The following is a 24,572-nucleotide window of genomic DNA, read 5'->3' as shown; positions in this document are numbered from 1 at the left end:
CCAGGGAAGCAATAGGCATTAGAGAGTGTGTGGAAATTTAGAGTCAGTCCCCTTTGAATTTGAATTCTATCCTGTCACTCACTATCTGTGCAGTCCCTTTACCCCTCTGAGTCTCCATTTCTTATATTTAAAATGGCACCAATACTTTATAAGATTGTCATAAAGATTAGAGATCATATATATATAAAGCTCCTCATAGTGCCTGGCACAATAGTAAATGCTCAATAAGTGTAGTTGTTATTGTTATTAATACAGCAATATTTATGTTATTAAAATATCATTAATCCCTAATCTATGGAATGTTATTTGGTACTGAGGAATAATCAGTCAAAATAGTGATAAAGATGTTGACTAGCCATACTCAGGAGAAGGGACTCGAGCTTATATTTTTGGCTGTTCCTCAGAGCCAATATCTCCCCTTGGAAAGCAATGAGAAGACACCCTTACCAGACCAATGACTGCTGCTCCCATTCCAATGAGAGGGCTGACAGAAATGATGACCAAGGTCAGCTTCCAACCCTGGTAAAATCCCAGCAGGAACCCACAGATGCTCGTGGTCATGCGCTGAATGAAAATGGCCATTTGGTCAGCAATGGCATCATTGATTTTATTAATATCACTAGAAATAAGAGAGGCTTTGATCACTACAATGGAATTGGTCAATTCAAATGTCTTACTGAGAAATCTCAGTCTTTCCCTTCTAAACACTCCTATCTCTGTACCCCATCGCCCTTGGGAAACATGACTGACTCTCACATCTGGAAAAATTTGCTGCAGCTTGGGAGCTCGTCAAGCCTTTTCTGTCACAGCCAAGAAAGTTGTCCTTAACCCAATTTTCCCAACTGGTGTCCATTAAACATTGGCAAAGGCTTTTGGAAACCATCTTATTTGTCTCTTTTTTATAATTAATACTAGAGGCCCGGTGCATGAAATTCATGTACAGGGATGAGGGTGTCCCTCAATTCAGCCTGCACCCTCTCGCAATCTGGAACCCCTCTGGGGGTGTCCAACTGCCGGTTTAGGCCCGATCCTACAGGCAGTGGGACATCCCTCTCACAATCTGGGACTGCTGGCTCCTAACCACTCGCCTGCCTGCCTGCCTGATTTCCCCTAATCACTCTGCCTGCCTGCCTCATCTCCCCTAACCACTCATTTGCCTGCCTCATCACACCTAACTTCTCTCATACCTGCCTCATCATCCCTAACTGCCTCTACCTTGGCCCCTGCCACCGCGGCTTTGTCTGGAAGGATGTCTGGAATGATGTCCAGCTGTCCAGTCTAATTAGCATATTATGCTTTTATTATTATAGATATCCTTGATCTGCCCTGAAGAACCAGTCTTCCCTTCTTTATTTCTGTTAAGTCCTTTTAGGTTCTGCTCACATACCAACTAATTCATAGAAAGTTATGTAATTCCTCAGAAAGAAGTAATATTTTCTTCCCTGTATTTACATAGCAATGTAACTAATCTGTATACATGTGTATGTATGTGTATGTAATTATTTCATTCTGCTTATAGACAGTATAGAATAGTGTTTAAGAGAACAGACTCTAGAGCCAGACCCTGAGTTTAAACACAAGCTATTCTTGAGCAAGTTACCTAACCTTTCTGTGCCTCAGTTTCCTCATCTGTAAAATGGAGAGAATGACAGATCCTACCTCAAAGGGTAGTAATGAGGATTAGCTAATATATGTAAAGCATGTAAAACAGTACCTAGGATATAGTAAGCAGTCAATATGTGTATGTTCTGATTATTTATGTGTTTGTACCTTTTATCATCCTACTAGGCTGTAAGTTCCTTGAGATGAGGAGTTCTGTGGTTTATCTTTATGCTTTGCATAGAGTAAATGCTCCAGAATATTGGTTGAATATAGTTACATTAAATTCACATTCCCATAATAAGCAAATAAACGTTTAGGACTTGATAGCAAAAAATGACCTGAGACATTATGCAGGGATCAGACAATTGTATTCTAGCAAGGCTATGTATCTGTCCAAGGTCTCAGTAAGAGGCAGAATGAGTGCTGGAATCTCAGGGTCCCAACATTCAGTCTACTTTATTTTCACTACACTGCACACTACCTTTAATGGGGCTTCAAAGCTTCATTCCACTGAACTGGTTCTAATTCCTCAGGGTTCAACTGGTTCTAATTACTCAGGGCTCATTCAGAATCACTGAGGGGGCTATTAATGACCCAAACTAGCATTCAGATGTAAACTGGATTTACAGACAGTTTTTTAGCTTGAATCTTTCTCAAACTATTATGGATTTTTTATTTTTGTTTTTATGTGCATAAAAATTACCTCAACAGTCAAAGCAAGGGGATTTGTTCTAGTTATATTGTTAGATACCTTATAGATACCTAGATTGTGACATCCCTCAATTTCTCCTTTTGGGGCCAAATAACCTACTTCTTCTAACTCTCTTCTGTAATGTCATTTCTAGTAGTTTAATCAAAGGCCTACAAACCAAATGATAGTATCCTGGCTTTTAATTTATAATGACCATATTTGATAAAACATTACCCGTGAAAAAACCATACCTATAAAAGCCCAACTTAAGAGACAAAACATATAAAAAATAACTGAGAATGACAAAATAAACTAACAAAGTGGAGACAGACTCATAGATACAGAGAAAAGATTGACAGCTGTCAGGGGATGGGGACTGGGTAAGATGGGGAAAAGGATTAATCAAAGAAAAAAAATAAAGACTCATGGACACAGACAACAGTATAGCGATTGCCAAAGCGAAGAAGGGTACTGGGAGGAGGTAGAAAAGGGTAAAGTGGGGATAAATGGTGATGGAAGGAGACTCATCTTGGGGTGGTAAACACACAATACAATATACAGATGATATATTGTAGAATTGTATACCTGAAACCTATATAATTTTATTATCCAATGCCACCCCAATTAAAAAATAACTGAGAATGTTTCCAATTGTTATTTAATCTATACTAATAAAAGGGTAATATGCTAATTAGACCAGGATACCTTCAGGACGTCCTTCTGGACAAAGCCATGGTGGCAGGGCTGAGGCAGAGGCAGTTAGGGGTGATCAGGCTGGCAGGGAGGGGGCAGTTGAGGGCGAGCAGGCCAGCAGTGGGGGGCAGTTGGAGGCAATCAGGCTGGCAAGGTGGAGCAGTTGGGGGTGAGAAGGCTGGTGGGGGAGGCAGTTGGGGGTAAGCAGGACAGCAGGGGGGGAAGTTGGGGGCAAGCAGGACAGCGGGAGGGGGGCAGTTGGGAGCAATTAGGTTGGTGGGGGAGACAGTTGGGGCAAGCAGGCTGGTGGGGGGGGGGGAGCAGTTAGGGATGAGAAGGCTGGCAAGGGAGGCAGTTAGGGGTGAGCAGGCCATCAGGCAAAGTGGTTAAGGACAATCAGGCGGGCAGGCAGGTGAGTGGTTAGGAGCCAGCAGTCCCAGATTGCCAGAGGAGTCCCAGATTGGAGAGGGTGCAGGCCGGGCTGAGGGACCCCCCCCCCTCCCGTCCCCCCCCCCCCACATGAATTTTGTGCACCGGGCCACTAGTTTAGAAATAAGAGTTTATTATATTAAAAAAAAAATCATACATACATACATAAAATGTCCTACCAGCCACTTACTCAGAAAATCTTGTATTCAGCTCTCCCACTGAATTGCAGTCGAACCACCCTATTTCCATTCTCATTATTTTTCTAAAGTAAAGTTTTCTCATTTTCTGTATTTGACGAGCTGAGGCAATTACCCAAGAGCATATCTAGAAATGGAGCAAGGCATGTTTAACATTGAGATTAACATTATTAATTCCTTCTCTTTTCAGAAGAAAATACTTTCACTGTAACAGTTGAGAAAAGGAGGGAAGTAATTCACAAAATGCCTCTTTTGGGGATCTGAGGTGTAAGTGCTGGCATCTGCTCCTGTTGCAGGGAAGCCAGAAGCCCTGGGTTTGAATCCAGCTCTGCCACTTTTAGACTGAACCTTACTGAGCTTCACTTTCCTTGTGTGGAAAATAAGGCTCAAAGCACCAAAAATAATTACTGCTTTTAACTCACTCGTCTTGCATGCCACATCTGAATGAATTTTTCCCCTGAGAGGCCTGCCAACAAGTATTTATGCATAGTTTTCGAGCTTTTAGACAACAATTTTCAGAGAAAGCAAGACAACAATTATGACATAAGCTAATTGTTTCCCCTAACCAAGCAAAGTAAGCCTATTATTAAAACTCCCAGTGCCAAATGAGAAAAACTGATGCATTTCTCTCTTCAACTAGCACTAACTTCCTAGAATTATTGATTGAATGGGGGAGAGGGGGAGGGTTATTATTTTTTTCTACAGGAGATGGCAAAACATGAAATACTTTTTTCCTTAATAAGGGTTCAGTGACTCTAGGTCTTTCCATAGCTTAAATGTGATCTACATTTAGTTTATAGAATTTGGGTTGAAATACAGTTGGGTGAGACTTTAGCATGAAAGAGAAGCAGAGTAAAGTTTGCTTTCCTGCAACTTGCCACATCTGGCTTTCTCCAGACCACTCACTCGCCCTCTACAAACTCACCTGCAGTGTCTATTTCTGAGTTTAGAAGAGAGTATGAAGTAGGGAGGGAAGGGAAGGACAGGACATTGAAATTAAAGGTCTATCGGTCTCTCTAGACAACTGCTTGTATCCTCTCCAACTGAGAGGAAGGATCTTTCTCATTCTCTCATGGCTCCTCTCCCCCCCACCCCCCTCACCCCCCCCCCCCCACCCCGTACCCCCACCCCCGGAAAAACAAGCACACCACTGTAGTCCTCAGGGCTTTTGAGTAACTTAAAAGTTAAGGAGTACACTTTTCATTTCGTTGTAATGACTTTGAAGCCAGATGCTGCTCAAGAAGTAAAATGGCCAAAGTGGCTCAGTGGTTGAGCATTGACCCAGGAACCAAAGGTCACTGGTTTGATTCCCCTGCCAGGGCACATGCCCAGGTTGTGGACTCCCCAGTAGGGAGCGTGCAGGAGGTAACAGATCAATATTTTTTTCTCTCTCCCTCTCCCTTCCCCTCTCTCTAAAAAATAAATAAAAACATCTTTTTAAGTGGAAAAAAAAAGAAAAGAAAAAGCCCATGATGGTTAAAAAAGAAATAAATATAGGTGCTACTAACTTGAATATATCCTGTGATAAGAACTGCAACAGCGGTTCCAGCATAGTAACTGGCAAATCTGATCATTTCACTTTCAATGTCCATCAACCTTCAAAAGAGAGAGAAAATGTTAAGACTCACAAGAAGGATCAAGCTACCAAAGATTACATTTGTGGGTACAGAGAAATTTAAAATACATGTATTGTATGTTTCTACTAAATATGGATAAGGCTTTTTATCTAAATAGAATTATGGACAATTCAAAAAAAAAATCCCTAAATAGATCTCAAGGTACCAATCACAGCCGAGATGCCTACCCCCTTCATTTTTGCAGGCCCAGATGCTAGGGTGTGAAATCATCAGTCTGCAGTTGTTGGAAGCCCAGGGGCCCTCCATGGCAACCCAGTGCTCTGTCCACTGAGGCCCCTTTCACTGGGGTTCTATGTGCAGTGATAGAGCAATCACAGCCACAGGGAGATGTGTGCTGTAAATCAGGAGGCTTGCTGTTCCTCCTTCAGGAATCTAAGCCGCTTTGCAAGTCCTCCATCTCAGAGTGACACTGTGAGGAATGTGCAATGTCATCTTCCCACAGAGGCAGAAAAACACTGTGTTAGCAGAGCCTTTCTGCTGACTAGAGCTCAGGAAGCTTCACTCTCCAGGGCGCTTTCTAAGGTTGAAGCCAAAGAACTTATGGGGAACAGCAAGAAAGCTCCACAGCATTTTCCAGCACAGCTATCATGCTGTGGCATAGGGTTTGGGGCAGGGAGGGGAGGAAATCAGGAACTTTATAATTAGAAAACTAACATATCGGTTGATGACTGTCCTGATCCTCAGGGACAAGTTAAATGATATGGAGTCCATTTCTTTAGAAAATCAGAAAACAGCATCTTCACCCCACAAGCTTCCTGCTTTCTATCAGAACTTCCTTTTGTGACCAGGCTGGAAGTGTTCTCTCCTCTACTGACCTCAAACCAAGTATCAAAGTTTAATTCATTTAACTCAGAACAGACTGTTATCTATGACAGATTTTATTGCCACCTTGCACTATTTTTCAATACCTTTATTGAATACATTTACATCGAATATGTATACACACACACACACACACACACACACACACACATATATATACTAGAGGCCTGGTGCACAAAATTCATGCATGGGGGGTCCCCTCAGCCCAGCCTGCACGCTTTCCAATCCGGGAGCCCTAGGGAGATGTCTGACTGCCTAAACCAGCAATCAGACACCCCTCTCACAATCCGGGACCACTGGTTCCTAACTGCTCACCAGCCTGCCTGCCTGATAACCACTAACTGCCCCCCCTGCCAACCTGATTACCCCTAATGCCTCTGCCTGCTGGCCTGATTGTTCATAACTGCCCCCCTGCAGACCTGGTTGCCCTCAAATGCCCCCCCTGCTGGCCTGGTCATCCCTCACTTCCCCCTCTGCTGGCCTGGTCAACCCCAATTGCCCACCCCTGTTGACCTGGTCGCCCCATGTAGCCTGCTGTTCAGTCGTTTGGTCGTCCCTCACTAACCCTATTGCCGGCCTATTCACCCCACACAGCCTGCTGTTCGGTTGTTACTGTGACGGAGCCCCGGACAATTTGCATATTCCTCTATTATTAGTATATATATATTTGTTTTCCATGCTAGTACATTGCAAGCTACTTGAGGCCAAGGACTGGGTTTAAGCTGCTTGCTCACACTGTCTGAAGCCTGGTACAACATCTTCCACATAGTAGGTACTTAATAAATGTTACTGGATTTTGCTTTGACTTTGAAAAAACTAGTGGAAGGGAAATAACTGCCTTGGCCAACCCCTCTGACAATCTCTAAACCAGCTAATAAGTCTGTGTTCACCCCATTCCAAGGTTTTCATAATGATTTAAGGGAACCCTGAGAATGAACAAGACCTAGAAAATCATAAGTGTATATATAAGTATCCACGGTCAGAGGCGTTTACAAAAGCTAACGGCAGAGCGTATAATGAGTAAAGCCTTCTAATGTATAAAGGAGTCCATACTCTGAGTTCTTTGTTTGTGAAATGGAATTTGGGTGTCCAAAAACAAAAACCTATGGGCATTTGTAAGAAAGCTTTACTTAGCCTTCCTATGGTGCATTCATTCTACGGACACTCCAAGCAGAGGTGCTTTAGTGCCTGTCATGGAAGACGCAGCTGCCAGTTATAAACAAACCTACGAGGATTTAGAGAACTGAGCACCTAGCCAGCCCCAGGATTTACTGGAGCAAAGGTCAGGAGAATTACGTCATCGCTGAGTGGTGTGGATAAGGGCACGTGCAGTTTATGATTCTTTTCACTTCTGAGGCACCTCAGAGATAGATGACTAACTCGTTTCTGGGTTATTCTTGGGAAGAAAAAGTTATCAGTTTTAGAGATTACTTGAGAATATTTCTGGAACAACAGGACAAACCTCTCAGGAAAACTGACAGGAAGGAAAAGAGAGGCTGGCCTTGTTCCTTTGGCTGCACATCAAACTCTGCATCATGTGCCAGGTGGAAAGTTCTTTTGATTATAAAATCCTGGAAAGGATTCTATAAATCGTGCAGGTGATTCCGACCCCAGAATGGCACCTTTTTTAAAAACAGCAAAATTAACTTACATCTACTTAAATAAATTAAGATTCCCTTGACTCATTTGTTGAAAAGAGGAGAGGGGTGTGACGACAATTAGAAGGAAAGGAAAGAGATATTTTACAAATTATTAATATATGAGGATTTTTACCTTGCTTTTTATAAAAAATAAATTCATCATGAGAGTGAATCACTCACTTTACACCTCACAGTTCCCTATTTACTAGAGCCATAGGTTTTTCACTTAAAATACCTAGGAGGTCATTATGACAAGATGCATTGCTTAGCGAGGATTTTTTCTTTCAATGGTCCTCATGCCCTGTAGACATAGGAGCACTGGCACAGTAGAGTGAACATCCATGTCAGCTCTACACTGAGCATCACAATGCGGCAGAAACGTGTTCATGTCCTAGCTTCAAGGTGTTGGAGACTCGGTATTCCTTAATGCAAGGGATATGTTGCTAGAACACCCACCCATGAGGGTAGCTACTGCCAAAATGGCTACGTCTTACTTCCAGAGAACCCCAAACCATTTTTTTTCCACCCAGGAATCTACTTTTTGTTTGTTTTTAATCAAACTTTTTATTTTGAGATAAGTATAGATGAGGATGCAATTGTGAGAAATATTACAGAGAGCTTATGTATGCCCTTTTCCCAGTTTCCCCCCAGTGGTACATCTTGTGAAGCTATAGGATAGTATCACAATCAGGATGTTGAAACTGAATAATTAAGATCAGGGCAGACTCATTGCCACAGGATTTATCATGCTGCCCTTTCATATGCATCCATGCTTATATGTGGCCACGCCTCCCTTAACCACTGGCTACCACTAATCTGCTCTCTGTTGTTATAGTTTCGTCATTGGAAGAATGTTCAATGGAATTACACAGAATGTAACCTTTTAGGATTGGGTTTTATTTCAATCGGCATAATTCTTTCAAGTTTCATCAACAGCCCATTCCTTTTTATTGTTAAGTAGTATTCCACGGTATAGATGAATTACAGTTAGTTTAATCCACTCACCTATTGAAGGATGTCTGGGTTGTTTCCACTTTTTGTCTTTTACAAATAATGCTTCTATTTTTTACATTTAAGTTCATTTCTCTGGGACAAATCCCCAAGAGTAGAATTGCTGGGTCATATAATAGTTGTATGCCTAGCTTTTTAAAAATTGCCAAACTGTTTTCTAGAGTGGCTGCCCCATTTTACATTCCCACCAGGGTATGGGTGATCCAGTTCCTCCACATCCTCACCAGCAGCTGGTGTTATCACTATTTTTTATTTTAGTCATTCTGACAGATAAATACTGATTTCATTTTGATTTTAATTTGCGTTCCCTAACCACTAGTGTGAACATCTTTTCATAGGCTCATTTCCCATCTTTATATCCTTAGTGAAATGTTTGTTTGTGTCTTTCCTCCATATTCTGAATTTTTTTTAACTATTGAGTTTTGAGAGTTGTTTAGTTATAGTCCTTTGTTAGATATATGATTTGCAAATACATTCTCCTGGTCTGTAGTTTGTCTTTTCACCCTCTTAACAAGGTCTTTGTAAAAATTTTTATTTATTAATTTTGAGAGAGACAGAGAAGCATCCATTTGTTGTTCTCTCTATTTTTGCACTCATTGGTTGATTTTTCTATGTGCCCTGACCAGGGATTGAACCCAGAGCCTTGTCATACTGAACAGTGCTCTAACCAACTGAGCTACCTAGCCAGGGCAGTTAACATGGTCTTTTGTAAAGCAAAGATTTCAATTTTGATGAAGTCCAATTTATCAAACTTTATCTTTATGGATTATTCTTGGTGTCAAGCCTAAGCACTCTTTCTCTAGCCATAGAAAATGCTCTCCAATATATTTTTCTAAAATTTTACAGTTTATTTTTTACATTTAAGGTCATAATCCATTTTGAGCTAATTTCTGAATATGTTTATGTTTGGGATGTCCAATAACTTCTCTACCATTTAATAAAAACTTTATCTTTCCTTCATTGAAACTGCTTTTCCACCTTTGTCAACAAACAGTTGGCCATATTTGCGTGGGTTTGCATTCTCTATTCTGTTCCTCTGTCAATATCATACTGCCCTGATTATTACGGCTATATGATACGACTTAAAATTGGGTATATTGTTTTCTCGCACTTCATTCTTCTTTTTGAAAATTGTTTTAGATATTCTAGTTCTTTTGCCTTTTCATGTACATTTTAGAGTTATCTTGTTTATATCTACAAAAAATCTTATTTAGATTTTGATAGAAATTGTATTAAATATGTATATAATTTGGGAGAACTGACATTGTTACTGTACTGAATCTTCCAATTGATTAACACAGTATGTGTCTCCATTTATTTTGGTCTTCTTTGATTTCTTTTATCAGCATTTTGCAGCTCTCAGCATACAAATCCTGTACATGTTTTGCTAGATTTACACATAAGTAAAAGTTTTTAAGTAGTTATAAGCATTATATTTTGAATTTTGGTACCCACATTTTTGTTGCTAGTATATAGAAATACTATTGAATTTTGTATTTTATCTGTATTCTAAGACCTTGTTGAACTCATTTATTGGTTCTAGGAGATTTTTGTAGATTCTTTGGGATTGTCTGTGTTGAAAATCATGTCATCTGCCAACTAAGATATCTGTAATTCTTCCTTTACATCTTCAAATATTTAATTGTAGTAAAAAAAAAAAACCCCATAAGATTTTCTACCTTAACCATTGTTGAATGTATAGTTTAGTAGTATTAAGCATTAAATCAATATATTTTTTTACCTCTTTCCTTCCTTATTGCACAAGCTAAAACTATGTTAAATAATAGAAGTGAGAGCATATATTCTTGCCTTATTTCCAGTCTTAGGGGGAAGGAAAGAGGTAAAATCTTTCAATATTAAGTATAATGTTAACTGTTGGATTTTTTGTAGATGCACTTTTTTAAAGGGAGGGTTTGCTTTTGTTCTTTTCATCACGAATAGATGTTGAAATGCTTTTTCTCATCTATGGAGGTGATCATGTGGTTTTATTTATTAGCCTGTTAACATGGTAGATAACATTGATTGTTTTTTCAAATATTGAACCAGCTTTGTTTCTCTAGAATATAGCCCACTTGCTTCTGGTGTATAATTTTTTTGGTATATTGCCAAATTCTATTTGCTAATATTTTGTTAAGATTTGGCATCTATATTCATGAGAGTATAGTAATGTATAGTTTTCTTTTTTGTAATATTTTTGCCTGGTTTGGGTATCAGTATAATATCCTATATAATAAAAGGCTAACATGCAAATAGACCGAACAACAGAACAACCGGAACAATCAAACAAAGGAACAACCAGTCGCTATTATGTGTGCTGACCAACAGGGGGCACGCGCGGAATATGGCGGGTGTCAGCTGCAGTGGGATGGTGTGAGAGGGGGCACCAGACCAAGGCAGGGTACCGGTCGCTGTTATCAGGGCAAGCCTCTGGTTGTTACGGAAAATTCTTTGTTCCCTTGCACACTGCAGCCCTACCCAGCACTTGCACCTGCTGCCGGCACCGGCCCCGCTTCCATCCACTGGTAGTGCTGGAGCCACTGCTCACACCCACTGCTGGTGTCCGGCAACAGCCCTGATCGCTCGGCACCATCAGCGGTAGTGAGTGGCAGCTGGCGGCCCTGTTCGCCCCTGATGGCTTCTCCACCTCCCCCTGCTCCTGAGGGGTGATTGGGGCAGTAGCTGCCGCTCACACTCGCTGCTGGCACTGGCCCCAATCGCTCCACACCTTCAGAGGGTGTGAGCAGGGCCAGTGTCAGTGCATGAGAGCAGCAGCAGCAAGAGCAAGGCTGCTGGCAGACAGGGGGCTGGGGGCCATGGCGGGAGTGGCTGGGTGGAGACGCAGAGGATGGGCCAAGACCCTCCTCTGTGCCTACTGCAGCCTCGTGGCCCACAGTTCCTTTCAAGGTGCACGAATTTGTGCACTGGGCCCCTAGTTAGCTTCATAAAATGAATTGGCATATGTTCCTTCCTTTTATCTGGAAAATAATGTATAAAATTGTGTTGTTATTATTTAAGTATAGATAGAATTTTACAGTGAAAACGTATAGACCTGGAGGATCCTTTTTTGGAGTTTTTAAATTATAAATTCAATTCCCTTAATAGTTAGAACTATTCAAATTATTTATACCATATTGGATGAACTGTGGTAATTTGTATTTTCAATCAAAGGGTCCATTTCTCCAAGTTGTCAAATTTAAGTGTGTAGACTTGTTTATAGTAGTCCCTTATTATTCTTTAGAACAGTGGTTCTCAATCTTCCTAATGCTGCAACCCTTTAATACAGTTCCTCATGTTGTGGTGACCCCCAGCCATAAAATTATTTTCATTGCTACTTCATAACTGTAATTTTGCTACTGTTATGAATCATAATGTAAATATCTGATAGGCAGGATGTATTTAGGCGACCCCTGTGAAAGGGTTGTTAGACCCCCAAAGGGGTCATGACCCACAGGTTGAGAACCTCTGCTTTAGAAGATGTTAGCAAGATCTGTAGCGATCTCATCTTTTATTCTTAATATTGGTAACTGTGTCTTCTCCCTTTTTTTTTTTATTGTCAGCCCTGCTAAAGGTTTGCTGATTTCAAAGGAACAGCTCTTTGATTTATTGATTTCCTGTATTATTTTTGTTTGTTTGTTTTAATCTTTGTTACTAGAGGCCTGGTGCACAAAATTTGTGCATGGGGGTGTGTGTCCCTCAACCTGGCCTGCACCCTCTCCAATCTGGGACCCCTCAGGGGACATCCCTCTCACAATTCAGGACTGCTGGCTCCTAACCGCTCACCTGCCTGCCTGCCTGATTACCCCTAACTACTTCTGCCTGCCAGCCTGATCACCCCTAACCACTCCCCTGCTGGCCTGATTGATGCCTAACTGCTCCCCTGCCGATCTGATTACCCCCAACTGCCCTCCCTTGCTGGCCCAATCACTCCCAACTGCCCTGCCCTACAGGCCTGGTCACCCCAACTGCCCTCCTCTGCTGGCCTGATCTTGCCCCCAACACCCTCACCTGCTGGCCTGATGGCCCCCAACTGCCCTCCCCTGCCAGCCTGGTCATCCCCAACTGCTCTCCCTTGCAGGCCTGGTGACCCCCAGCTGCCCTCCCCTGCAGGCCTGGTTGCCCCCAAATGCCCTCCCCTGCCGGCCTGATCTCAGCCCCAATTGCCCTCCCCTGCCAGCCTGATGGCTTCCAACTGCTCTCCCCTGCCAGCCTGGTTGCCCCCAACTGCCCTCCCCTGCTGGCCTGTTCGCCCCAACTGCCCTCCCCCGCCGGCCATCTTGTGGTGACCATCTTGTGACAGCCATCTTGTGGCAGCCATCTTGTGATGACATTGTGCGACGCCACCTAGGCTTTTATTATATAGGATATTATCTCATCTGCTGGCTGTTTATCTTCACAAAGATAAACAAAATTAATAAACCTTCAGCTAGACTGACCAAGAAAAAAATAGAGATGATTCAAATAGTTAAAGAAATGAAAGAGAGACATTACTACTGGTCTTCCAGCAATAAAAAGAATTATAAGCAAATACTTTGAACAACTGTATGCCAACAAGTTACATAATTTAGATGAAAGGCAAAAAAATATCCTTAGAAAACACTAATTTGTACATGTTAAACAGGTGAATTATATGGTATCTGAATTGTATCTCAATAAAGCTGTTTTTAAGTGTGTGGTCTTAAAGTGTCTAAATTCAAAAGAGTGCTTAAGTGCATAAGCTACATGTACATTGCTAAGAAAATAGACTGAAATCCAAGAGAAAATAGAGACTCAGATTTCTATATTAATGCATCCATAGGTGGGGCAATTGAGGGTAGTAACTTCCCAATGGCTTTGGTCATCAGCCTCCAAGAAGCCCCTAATGATTCTTGTCTTCTGGTATTCACACTGTTTTGTGGTGCCCTCTCAAATTGTACTAGGGTTGGTCTGTGTGACCAAGAGAATATGGCAGAAATGACGGCATGTCACTTCCATGATTTCATTAGCTTTTCAGAATTTATTTGCTCAGAATAATCAAACAGTAAGGTGAAAGACTGAAAGAAGATAAAAGAAGGGAAGTCCAAATATCAAAATGCAGTTTACTTCTATCCAATTAAAGTGTAAAAACCAATAAGTTAATCAGGAGGCCTAATGTTCTGTAATGTTTTTCAGCATTTTTCACTAATAGCCATTTGAAAGGCTTTAGCCTATAAATTCCAACCAATAAATTACAATTGGTATGTGGAAACCAATATAATGAAAGAGAAGAACTAGCTCCTACTATTAAACATGCATGCTTATGTTGATAAAATTATTGAGTCGCCTTGTATAGTCCAAGACTGATAGACCTATTATAAGAGGTGGAGAAATTGGACTTTTAATGATACACTTTTTCAAGAAAGCAAGTTGCAAGGAGTTGGATAATTTGGGAGGCATATTAACTTAGAGGGAGGAAAATCTCCTCTCCCTCTCCTCTGTCCCACCCAACTGCATTTTCTCAGTGATCTTACTACATGAAAGCTACATAAACATAGTAATTCAGAGGTGTAACAGTATTAATGTCAATGACCATAATAACTCACAATTAAAGTATTTAACTCATCAAAGGAGTTCCTAGTAAAGAAATGGCCCAAGAAAGGTGTGGTCTGCACAATCTGAGTTATCATATGATTTTTTTTTTACATGTTTGGTATCATGTGGACTCACCTAAAGCCAGTGAGCTTCTGAAAACCACTATTTGCTTTTCACTATTTGCTCACCTTGAAGTACATGACCCAGTAATAGTGAATAAAGCCCAAGTAATGGATATACACAGTGAATTCCTTTCTAATGGACGTTGGTGATGCAGAATAAAGGTAGATTCATTATTTAATTCATCTAATAAATATTTATGAGCACTTGGTGTCATGGATATATCTCTAATTTTGATTTATTTTTTTTTTGTAAATCCTCACCCAAGGATATTTTTCCATTAAGTTTTAGAGAGAGTAGAAGGGAGAGAGACACAGAAAGAAACATCAATGTGAGAAAGACAGACCAATTGGTTGCCTCTCATACCGCCCTGACAGGGGTCAGGGATCAAGCCTGCAACCAAGGTATGTACCCTTGATGGAATTGAACCAGGGACCCTTCAGTTCAAGGTCCAACACTATCCACTGAGCCAAATCAGCCAGGGCAATTTTGGCCCTTCTAATAGTTATCTCCAAATTTTAAAACATTATAAGATATACTTTTAGGAATTTTCTCTTGAAAAAATTTATCTTCATGATTATTAAGGACTTGGGTCTATTTACATTATAAAGAAGTCTTAATGCATTTTTTTTTTCAAAAGGGGGAGTAATTAACTTTACATTTTGTAGTCATTTCATTCTGTAAAAAGCAGTTCATCTCTGTCCTCCAATGTAATGAAAGACTTAAAAGATAGTCACTGGAAATAGTGACCCTTTCATACAAACTGTTCTGAGTCTTACTTCTAAATTTAGAAAAAACCACACATATATATATATTAGAAAATATATTTCTAACGAGTAGGTTTAGTATTTTTCAAAGGGTACTTCTGCATACTGTATGTTATCCTATACTTTTCTATCAAGCACTAACTAGTTTTCAACTGCGTATTTATTTGAATGGTCATTGATTTAATGATGGTTTCAGAGATAAGAACCATGACTCTTAAAATAACCACTGTATCCTTGATGCTTACACAAGTTTCTGGTTCATAGTTGGTGTTCAAAAATTTTTGGTTAAATAGGTGAATGAATAAAATGCTGTAAGAGTAGATAATGTTACCGAGAGTGATTTAGAAGGGTTTTTCATAATCTGGAATCAAGCCTGTTAAAAGCTTTTTAAATGAAGGTAAAAAATATAAATTCACTTAGGAAAGCCAGTCCAAGTGTCTTCCTAGCGAGGTTGTGCCCTGCCTTTGGTTCTTAAACCTAAGCATGTGGGTTCACATATGCAAACGACCTTGTTCTGTCCCTGAGGCAGCGTGAGGCAGGCTGCAAAGTCCAAAACAGTGAGTCAACCTGTGTACTCTAACTCCACTGATTACCAGGCAGCTATTGGGATTATCACAAAGAAAACAGTAGTAGCACAGCCAGCTCTGGCTAATCCTGCATGGCTTTTTTCTGTTCATGACACCATACCACTCTTCCATACAAATTCAACTACTAACTGAGACCAGCGGCCCCTACTCCAAGGCCTCTGGCATAGTAATAAAATTCCCATTATACAGGAAAGGCTGAGGATCTAGTGGATCATTAGCCAAGGCCACAGAAGCTAAGGAATGGACGAGAGCTAGAAAAAAAGGAAAGGAAGCCTTGTATATAAGACATGACATAGGACTAAAGTAAAATCCATGGGTCATTTTCTTTTGGTATTAAGTATTGGTAGCCCCATCCTCAAACCTATACACTGAAAAGTGGTTAAATTTGGATGATGCATTTAATGGGCAATTTCCAAATATGTTTTTTGTTAGGATGTCAAAACCTGGTAAGATAGGAGAACCTCGGGGCACAGTAATTTGTAGAAATGTGGGTAAATTTATGTTTCTGTGTACTCTATATTAGATACCATTCCAGCTCACTCAATATGTTCCCTTTACACATTTTGAATTACAGTTTAAGATGTGAACAAAAAAGTAAAAAATAGCAGCCTACCCACAAGGCATTCCATTTGTCACGTTCTGGTTGAGGGAGCTGTTGGTCCACACGATGGTGTTGTTTACACATGCTTTTCCAGGGATCTGGAGTTCTTGTAATTCAGTTTCGTAGTCAATAAAAACATCTGTCATGGTGCCAAAAATGAGTAGCACGCCTGGATGGGCTAGTCCATGGAGAAATGCACATAAACCTCCCACAAACATCAGCCAAATGTCAGTCGTTGAAGAAAATCGAAACTTGAAAAACAAAGGATTCAGAGGTCATCTATGGGTGAAAGCAGGAGAGGTAGGAGGACTATTTAATTTTAGTTACTAGATTCTGATAAATAGTATTCAACACCAAATTTTGTGAGATCATCATACTGAACAACAGAGTTCTCACTAATTATATAAAAATGAAGGGTCTAGCAGTTATCTAAAACATTAGACTCTTACATTGTCAGTCCATGTTATTTCTTTCCTGATCTCTGAATTCACTTTCTTTATCTCAAGAGCTGACTTTATTAGTCTTATTACCAACTGAAAGAAGCCAACTTAGCTATTTGTCCACAACTTATGAGGGAAACAGTCACTGGCACGTATACCATTGCCATGTAGATATACTACGCAGGACATTCAGCAATAACATGCATTGGCTCCTAGAACTGATAATGGCAACGAAGAGTGCCTATTTGTGCCTAGAAATGCCTCCACCATGAATAATTTGGAGAAAATACTTACACTATTTCTAAAGTCTTGTCATACAAATAAATATGCACAAGATGATTTCTGTGATGATTTTTCTTACTAAAATGATCATTATAAACTTAGTGATTATTTTCCAGGACACTTTTCTGATCTACTGAGTAAGATTCGTGTGTTTAATCAGTAATACATTTCTAATTGCTAGTCAGCATGTTATCACATAGACAACGTTTATGACTGAAAAAGTAATCACTGTAGTTTAAAAACCTGCCAATATGACTAAAGATTTAACACTTCCTCCATGGTCTGAACGATTCATAGTTACAAAGCCTATGTCATAAGTCAGCACAGTCTTATTACCAATTGAAAGAAGCCAACTGGACTGCTGTCACCTTTCTTCTCATTTTGTAACCTGAAGAGAGAAAATAGGGATTTACAGACCATCCTTCCCAAATAATGAGAAATTCTCCCTAGGAGGTGATTCAATGAGTCATTTTTTAGCAAGAAGAAAAGCTCCCTCTGGTTGAGAAATTCTTCCCAAACCTGGTATCTTAAAAACAAGCTTTTATTCTTCAGATTTACCTCTTATAGAAATTTCATTATAGCTATATCTCATGTTCAGGAGAGATTCATTGATGTTTTTCAGAAGGCACTGAGAGAAAATAAAAAGTATTCCATACTCTCATTTATACTAATAAATAACTATTAGAGTTCAGCCTTAACCCTTGATCTATTTCTTTTTTTAAAACATTTATTTATGTATTTATTTATTTTTATTGTTGACAGTATTACAGATGTTCCCCATCTCCCCCCCGCCTCCCCTTTTTGCCCCACTCCACACAAGCCCCATCCCTCCCCAGGCCTTCCCCACAATACTGTCTGTGTCCATGGTTATGCATATATGAATATATCTTCTTTGGTTAACTTTTTCCCATTCCCTCCAACCCTCTTCCCACTGAAATCTGTTATTCTGTTCCACTGGACCTATCTTGTTTGTCAGTTTATTTTGTTCATTAGGTTCCACATATAAGTGAGATCATGTGGTATGGACCTATTTTCTTTTGGTTGGATTACCTGATTTAAAACTTCCTTCTAGCACTTAAAACATTTTACAACTACATTAAATAGTGTTGATGTGATGAAAAGTTTCCCTTAAACTCCCATATTTCCCATTAAATTATATTTCCTCAGTATTTCTTATTAATTTTATTTCTCAGAAAGTTATACTTAACCCATCTTTGACCTTCTCACTCCAAGGAACTCTTCTTCAGCTGAGTCATTCATTCATGGATACACCCTGGACCTTGCCTTCACCAGGAACTACTCGACTCCATCGCATACTGGGACAGCCCAGGCATCTTGTTTCCTCACTTCCTTCTCCCTTCCACAACTATTTGTCATCTCACGTGAGACATGCAGTCCCTTAAACCCTCCATTTACTTCTAGTTAATTGCTAAACCTCATACAGATTTTGCTTCTTCCCCACGCATTCCCAGGTCCCACTGCCTGCCAGCTGAACCACACTCTCAACATCATCCTCAATCATTTCCCCCAAAACCCTCCTTGGAAACTTCATCCCTCCATCCATCCAGCATGTTTGCCATCTTCTCCTGAAGCCAAGCTGCTGGGCTGGCTGGAGACAAGATCTCCACCGTGTGAACTGATGCCATGCCATGCCTAGCATTTGGTTGCCCTGAGTTTCCCTTCCAGCTCAGAGTAGAATCCCAAGTCCTTGGTGAAACATTCAGGGCCCTCCATGGTCTGGCCAACTGGTTCTCCGGCCTTGTCTCCTCTTGCATGCCAGGCCTGTCGCTGAGCCCTCTGGCCTCTTTACTGACCTTTGTCCACACCAAGTTTGTCTCCTCCTCTGGGCATTTGCACTTGCCATTTTCTCCCCCCAGACTGTGGTTTTATCTACTTGGTCAATTCTCTCTCCTCCTTCAGACCTTCCCTCATAAGTTACCTTCTCTCTCAATGGGGCCTTTTCTGGACAAAGTTGGTAAAATTTCAACTTTCCCCCACATCATTTCATAACTCCATTCCATGTTTACTTTTTCCTTTGTAGAAAGAAACTGATAGATTATCACTAGCTACCATGCTACATATTTTACTTACTTACGGTGTTTATGATATCTCCCTCACTAAGATGTAAGTTGAAAGCTCCTCAAGGGCAGAATTTTTTGCCCAATTTGTTCTTTTCTGTACCTCAGCACTAATTTTAATGCCTGACATCTAGTAGGCACTCAAAATTTGTGAAATGAATGAATGAGAATGGTCTTCAACCTTAGCTTCTAGAGATTGCTCCTGTTCCCCCCAGCAGCTTTATCAAACTTTCACTCTTATATTCTCATTCTACATTATTACATCTCCTCTAAAATCCAAAGAAGAAAAAAAGGGAAAGAAAGAGAGAAAAACTTATAGACACCAACAATAGAGTGGTGATTGCCAGAGGGATGAAGGAAGGAGAAGGAGGGCATAGGGGGGGCATAAATGGCGATGGACAAAACTTTACTTGGGGTAGTGAACACATAGTATGGTATATACTAATAGATGTGTTATGGAATTGTGCACCTGAAACCTGTATAATTTTATTAACCAGGTCATCCCAATAAATTTAATTTTAAAAAGAGTAAACTGAAAAAAATGTATAAATAAAAATAGAAAACAAAGAATTCATTCAAACTTCCTGATCATTCTCTCATTGCTTTTCAGCACATTCACACCCATTTTCATCTCTTTCCCACCCAGTGTGATTCTTCTAGGCCCAGGCTAGTCCTACCACTCCTAGTCCAAGTAATGTTACCACACCCAACACTTCCCTCTGCCATGAATTACTTACTTAAAATTTCTTAAATACCTTCAACCTCTCCCTTCCTACCACCTCTATTTCAGAAACTTGCCTGGCACCTCCCAAATGTCTTCTAAATTAGACTCCATCTAATTTTACCGTCATGCCAATGTATAATTAACTAAAATTTATTTTATATGAGAATTTAAACTCTTAAACTAAAGAGGAATATGTAACAATTAAGTTTTAGGTATCTGCTATTTGCTTGTGGACGAATTTGGGCTTGGGAACCTCCCCTGTACTCACAAAATCATACTTTTCTACTGTTTAGGTTGGAAATTTTGTGCTTTTCCTGGATACACAGGGGAGATTTAGACCTAGTCTAGAAGGGATATTCCAAAAGGCTTTTGAAATCAAATTATAATAATGTTTTAAAAAGAAAAATAATGGATTATTTATACCATTTTATAGGAAGTGCAATGTACTTAAAAATATTTCCTCTGCTTTGTGCCTATCATAAGAATATTGTGAAGTTATTCTAGAAAAAAAATGCATTGTTGAAATAGTCACTTACCGTGAATTCTTCTCATTGTTATCTGTCAGAATAAAAACAATGCACAAGGCAGTTAATAATGACTATATGCAACATAATCATTTACAATTTTACTCTAGAAAAGCACCGTTCCTATAAATTATTTTTTACTCATGTAACATAGCAAAATGATTATTTGCTTTTTCTCCTTTTTATTCTCTCTCTCTCAATATATATATATATATATATATATATATATATATATATATATATATATATCTCGAAGATGTTCTTTCAGGATTAGGACTGCAGGCTTGATTACATCTCTGCATGACTTTTCTTCAGGATATGAAATATTTGTATCTTCTGAATATCAACTAGAGACCAACATTTCTAAACTAGATGAAGAAAATAGGATTTTTTGAACTACCAAATAAAAAGATATTTATTTATTATTTGGTTCTTTAGAAACATCAGAATTTACCCACTTAGAATTTAGACCACAAATTACCCAGACTGTATAATGCTGTTGCCACCTGCATGCCAGCAGAAGCCATGGGATTGAGCTGCACATTACTTTCCCAGCACAGGTCAGTGCAGATGGAGGGTAGGAAGCAAAAGGGTCTGAGTAGGGAAACCATAGGGAAAGGAACCCAAGGTGCTAACTAATGTCAACCATTACCATGGAGCAGCACATCCTGATCCTCCTGGCATGTTAATTTAATTTAATTTAATTTAATTTAATTTAATTTAATTTAATCAAGAGTTAACTGGAATTATATTATAGATAGAGATTAATATCTTAGGTTTGGGAATTAGACAGAACTGGGTTAGGATTATGAGTCATGTGATCTTTGCCAAGTTTTAAAAAGTGTATTCAAGTCTTAGTTTCTTGTCCTATAAAATCATAAGATTGGTTTAAAACAATGAGACTTGCCCGACCGGCGTGGCTCAGTGGTTGAGCATGCACCTATGAACCAGGAGGTCATGGTTTGATTTCTGGTCAGGGCATATGCCCAAGTTGTGGACTCAATCCCCAGGAGGGGTCATGCAGGAGGCAGCTGATCAATGATTCTCATCATTGATGTTTTTGTCTCTCTCTCTCTCCCTTCCTCTCTCTGAAATCAATAGAAACACATTTCTTAAAAAATGATAAAACAGTAAAACTTGCTTAGAATCATCTGTGCTCACTACATGCTAGGTGCTAGCCTTTCCCATTCTTCCAGCACAGTCTTGGTGCAGTTCCTCTTGGGAAGCAGTGCTCACTGAATAATTACTGCTATAATTAATTATAACAATACATGAGTAGAGGTAATAATCATAGCCAAGGCTGGAACAACCCTACTCTGCCTAGGAAACAGATATTAAGAGATACTTCCTTCACCCATACTTTATGCATCTTTACCTTAACACTTTCAGACATTCCATTACATGGATTCTAGGGAGAACCACCCATTTATATGTGGGAAACATGTTCAGTGATAGTCCTAAATACTGTTGATGATTTGTCTCTGCCCCTTGAAGCCTCACTAGTTTGCTCCTTTTTTGTTCTAAACTGTCACTGTACAACAGGCAGTGAGAGAAAAGCGCCACTTACATGATCCATCTGACTCAAAAGCATGATTCTCCTCTCCAAATTTCTTCACACTGCGAAGAATCACTGAGTCAGACATGGTCATTGCAATCTGCAGCCAGTAACCCTATAACACAAAATAGAGGCATGACCTCTTTTTTAACCAAAGTACCAAATGTGCCTTCAGCAATTCTGTACATTAGGTTTTACGTTAGGTTTGCTTACATTTTCCTTCTTTCTGAATGCAATGATTTTTGTGATCTCTATTTTCTATTAAAAAGTAATAGTCTCAGACAAAAATTTATGCACAGCATGGATTTCTATCCCCATAGCATCACCATGCCCTTCAGCTAAAACCACCAGGAATACACCTGTAGTAGAAGAATCTGGATTTATTACTTGTTGTAGTGAGAAAGAACAGATTGTGGGGATTATGGGTGTCTCAGTAAGAGTGTTGTTAGGAATAACCAATTATAGGGCGTGAGCTTTAGTTAGATGATTTGGGAGAGAGTCCAATGAAGTGGGGGTTTGCTCCAGATTGGAAGCTGTCAGAACGCCAGAGTAATTTTATGGTTGGTTAAAGAAATAGCAGTCATTCATTTAGCAAGAGAGAGGGATGTTTGGTATTTTGTGGGTTTCACAGTGACCTTATTTTGTCCTGTTCTTAGACAAAATTATGAAATGGGCGTGCTTTTTCTCATTTTATCTTCAGGCAAATAAATGACCTTGCCTGAGGTTGATGGGATGATTAATTTTATGTGTCATTTTAAGTGGACTAAGCGATACCTAATAGCCAATAAAACATTATTTCTGGGTGTGTCTGTGAGGGTGTTTCCAGAAGAGATTATCATTTGAATCTGTAGAAAATCTCCCTCACCAATGTAGATGGGCATCATTCATTCAATCCTTTGAGGGCTTGAACAGAACAAAAAAGAAGAGAAACTGAGGGTATAGAAACTGAATAGACATTTTTCCAAACCTACTTTTGACTTTATATATATACTAGAGGCCCAGTGCACGGATTCAAGCACAAGTAAAGTCCCTCAGCCTGGCCTCTGGAAATTGGGCCAAAACTGGCTCTCTGACATCCTCCAAGGGGTCCCAGATTGCGAGAGGATGGTTCTCAGTTGATGCACCCCAGAATCAGGCTCCTTCCTCTCTGGTTCCAGGTGCATCACCCGAGAATGGCAGTCCAGGTACGGAATATTTGTGGCTATTCTTTCCTTTTCTTGTTTCCTCTTTCAGCATTCAGTGCATCACTCTGAACTTTGAAAGGCCACTGTTCCCTTTTGATATACCAAGGAGCCATCCTTCAAAAGATGTATACTCTCCATTGCAACAAGGCATGCATTGCATAACATTTGACTGTTGCTCAATAGAAATGGAGGCTAGATGCCTTATCTCTGGCCAGTTTAGAAATGGCAATGATGACTTTTGAAAGCCATTGTGCTGAAAATGTTAATTGCTTGCATGCACCCACAAAGACAGTGGCAATTTTTGTGACACCAAGTTTAGGAAAATGCAATGAGATAACAAAATTACTAGAAAGAATAAACAAGGCCTTGCTTGTGATATTTTCCAGAAAAGGCAATGTTTCCAAAATTAGATGTTACATGAATTGCTTCATCTATATATATAAAAAGCCAGCCACCGGAACGCCGGAACGACCGGAACAACCGGTCACTATGACGCCCACTGCAGCCAGTGAACTGGCCTGATTGGGGGATGGGGCCGGCGGCCAACCTCCTGCGGCCCCTCCCTCAAACTGGCCCCACCCCTGATCGGCCTCTCCCACCCCAATCGAGGGTGGGGAGGCCAGCCAAACACCCACGGCCCTTTTTCCTGGCCGGCCCCGGCCCCGATGGGCCTCCACCACCCTGATTGGTCTACAGCCCCTCTCCCTGACTGGCCCGCCCCTGATTGCCCCCCTACCCCAATAGGGGGCAGGGCCAGCCAGCCAACCTCCTGCAGTCCCTCCCCCCACCTGGTCCCACCCTAAATAAACCCCCCACCCTGATCAGGGGCAGGGCTGGCTGGCCAACCTCCCATGGCCCCTCCCCCAACTGCTGACCCCAATCAGCCACCCCACCCCACCGCCCACAGCCCCTCCCCACAGCCTCCCTACTCCCAATCAGCCACCCCCCACCCAAATTGGGGGCAGGGCCTACCAGCCAATTGCCCGTGGCCCCTCCCCCAAGCTGGCCCATCCCTGATTGGGCCCCGATTGGGGAGGGCCAACCGCCCAACCTCCTGCTGTCTCCTCCTCCGGACAGACCCAGCTCCAATCCACCTCATGACTCAGGCAGAGGGGGGCACATGAGGGCTTGGGGGCCCAGGTGCTGCCCAGGGCCCAGAGGTCAGCTGAGACCTACCCTTCCACACCAGATGCTCACGCTTCAATTGCCTATCAGGCCTAGGGACCACACCAATGCACGAATTTTGTGCACTGGGCCTCTAATTTATAATAACAAAATTTTACTTTAACCAACACAAAAGAACTCAGTGTTAAAAAATATATAAGATACTATGCTCTTTCTTTTTCGTTCTGAATTTTTATGTAGTCTCCTAAAAATCTCTGGGAACAAATTTCAGGGTCTTTCAGGAAAATTGGGGGATGGGGCAGGGTTTTGAATTTTT

General features: G+C 40.7%; 1 protein-coding gene across 1 annotated transcript in view; it reads right to left on the bottom strand.

Annotated features, from left to right (window-relative positions):
- Positions 1–22,035, bottom strand: part of ABCB11 (ATP binding cassette subfamily B member 11) — a gene marked incomplete at both ends in the record, with an annotated part of 79,685 nt that extends 57,650 nt beyond the window's left edge. Inside the window, 7 exons of the mRNA XM_081095719.1 lie at positions 448–619; positions 3,606–3,739; positions 5,121–5,208; positions 16,357–16,595; positions 17,403–17,454; positions 20,405–20,426; positions 21,960–22,035. Of these exons, the coding sequence (XP_080951845.1) occupies positions 448–619; positions 3,606–3,739; positions 5,121–5,208; positions 16,357–16,595; positions 17,403–17,454; positions 20,405–20,426; positions 21,960–22,035 (783 nt within the window). The remainder of the gene's footprint in view (positions 1–447; positions 620–3,605; positions 3,740–5,120; positions 5,209–16,356; positions 16,596–17,402; positions 17,455–20,404; positions 20,427–21,959) is intronic.
- Between the last annotated feature and the right edge of the window lie 2,537 nt (positions 22,036–24,572).

This window comes from Myotis nattereri, assembly GCF_964212035.1.
Source record: "Myotis nattereri genome assembly, chromosome: 7".
NCBI lineage: Eukaryota > Metazoa > Chordata > Mammalia > Chiroptera > Vespertilionidae > Myotis > Myotis nattereri.
The sequence above is the reverse complement of the archived record's forward strand: the minus strand, read 5'-3'. Positions and strand labels throughout refer to the sequence as shown.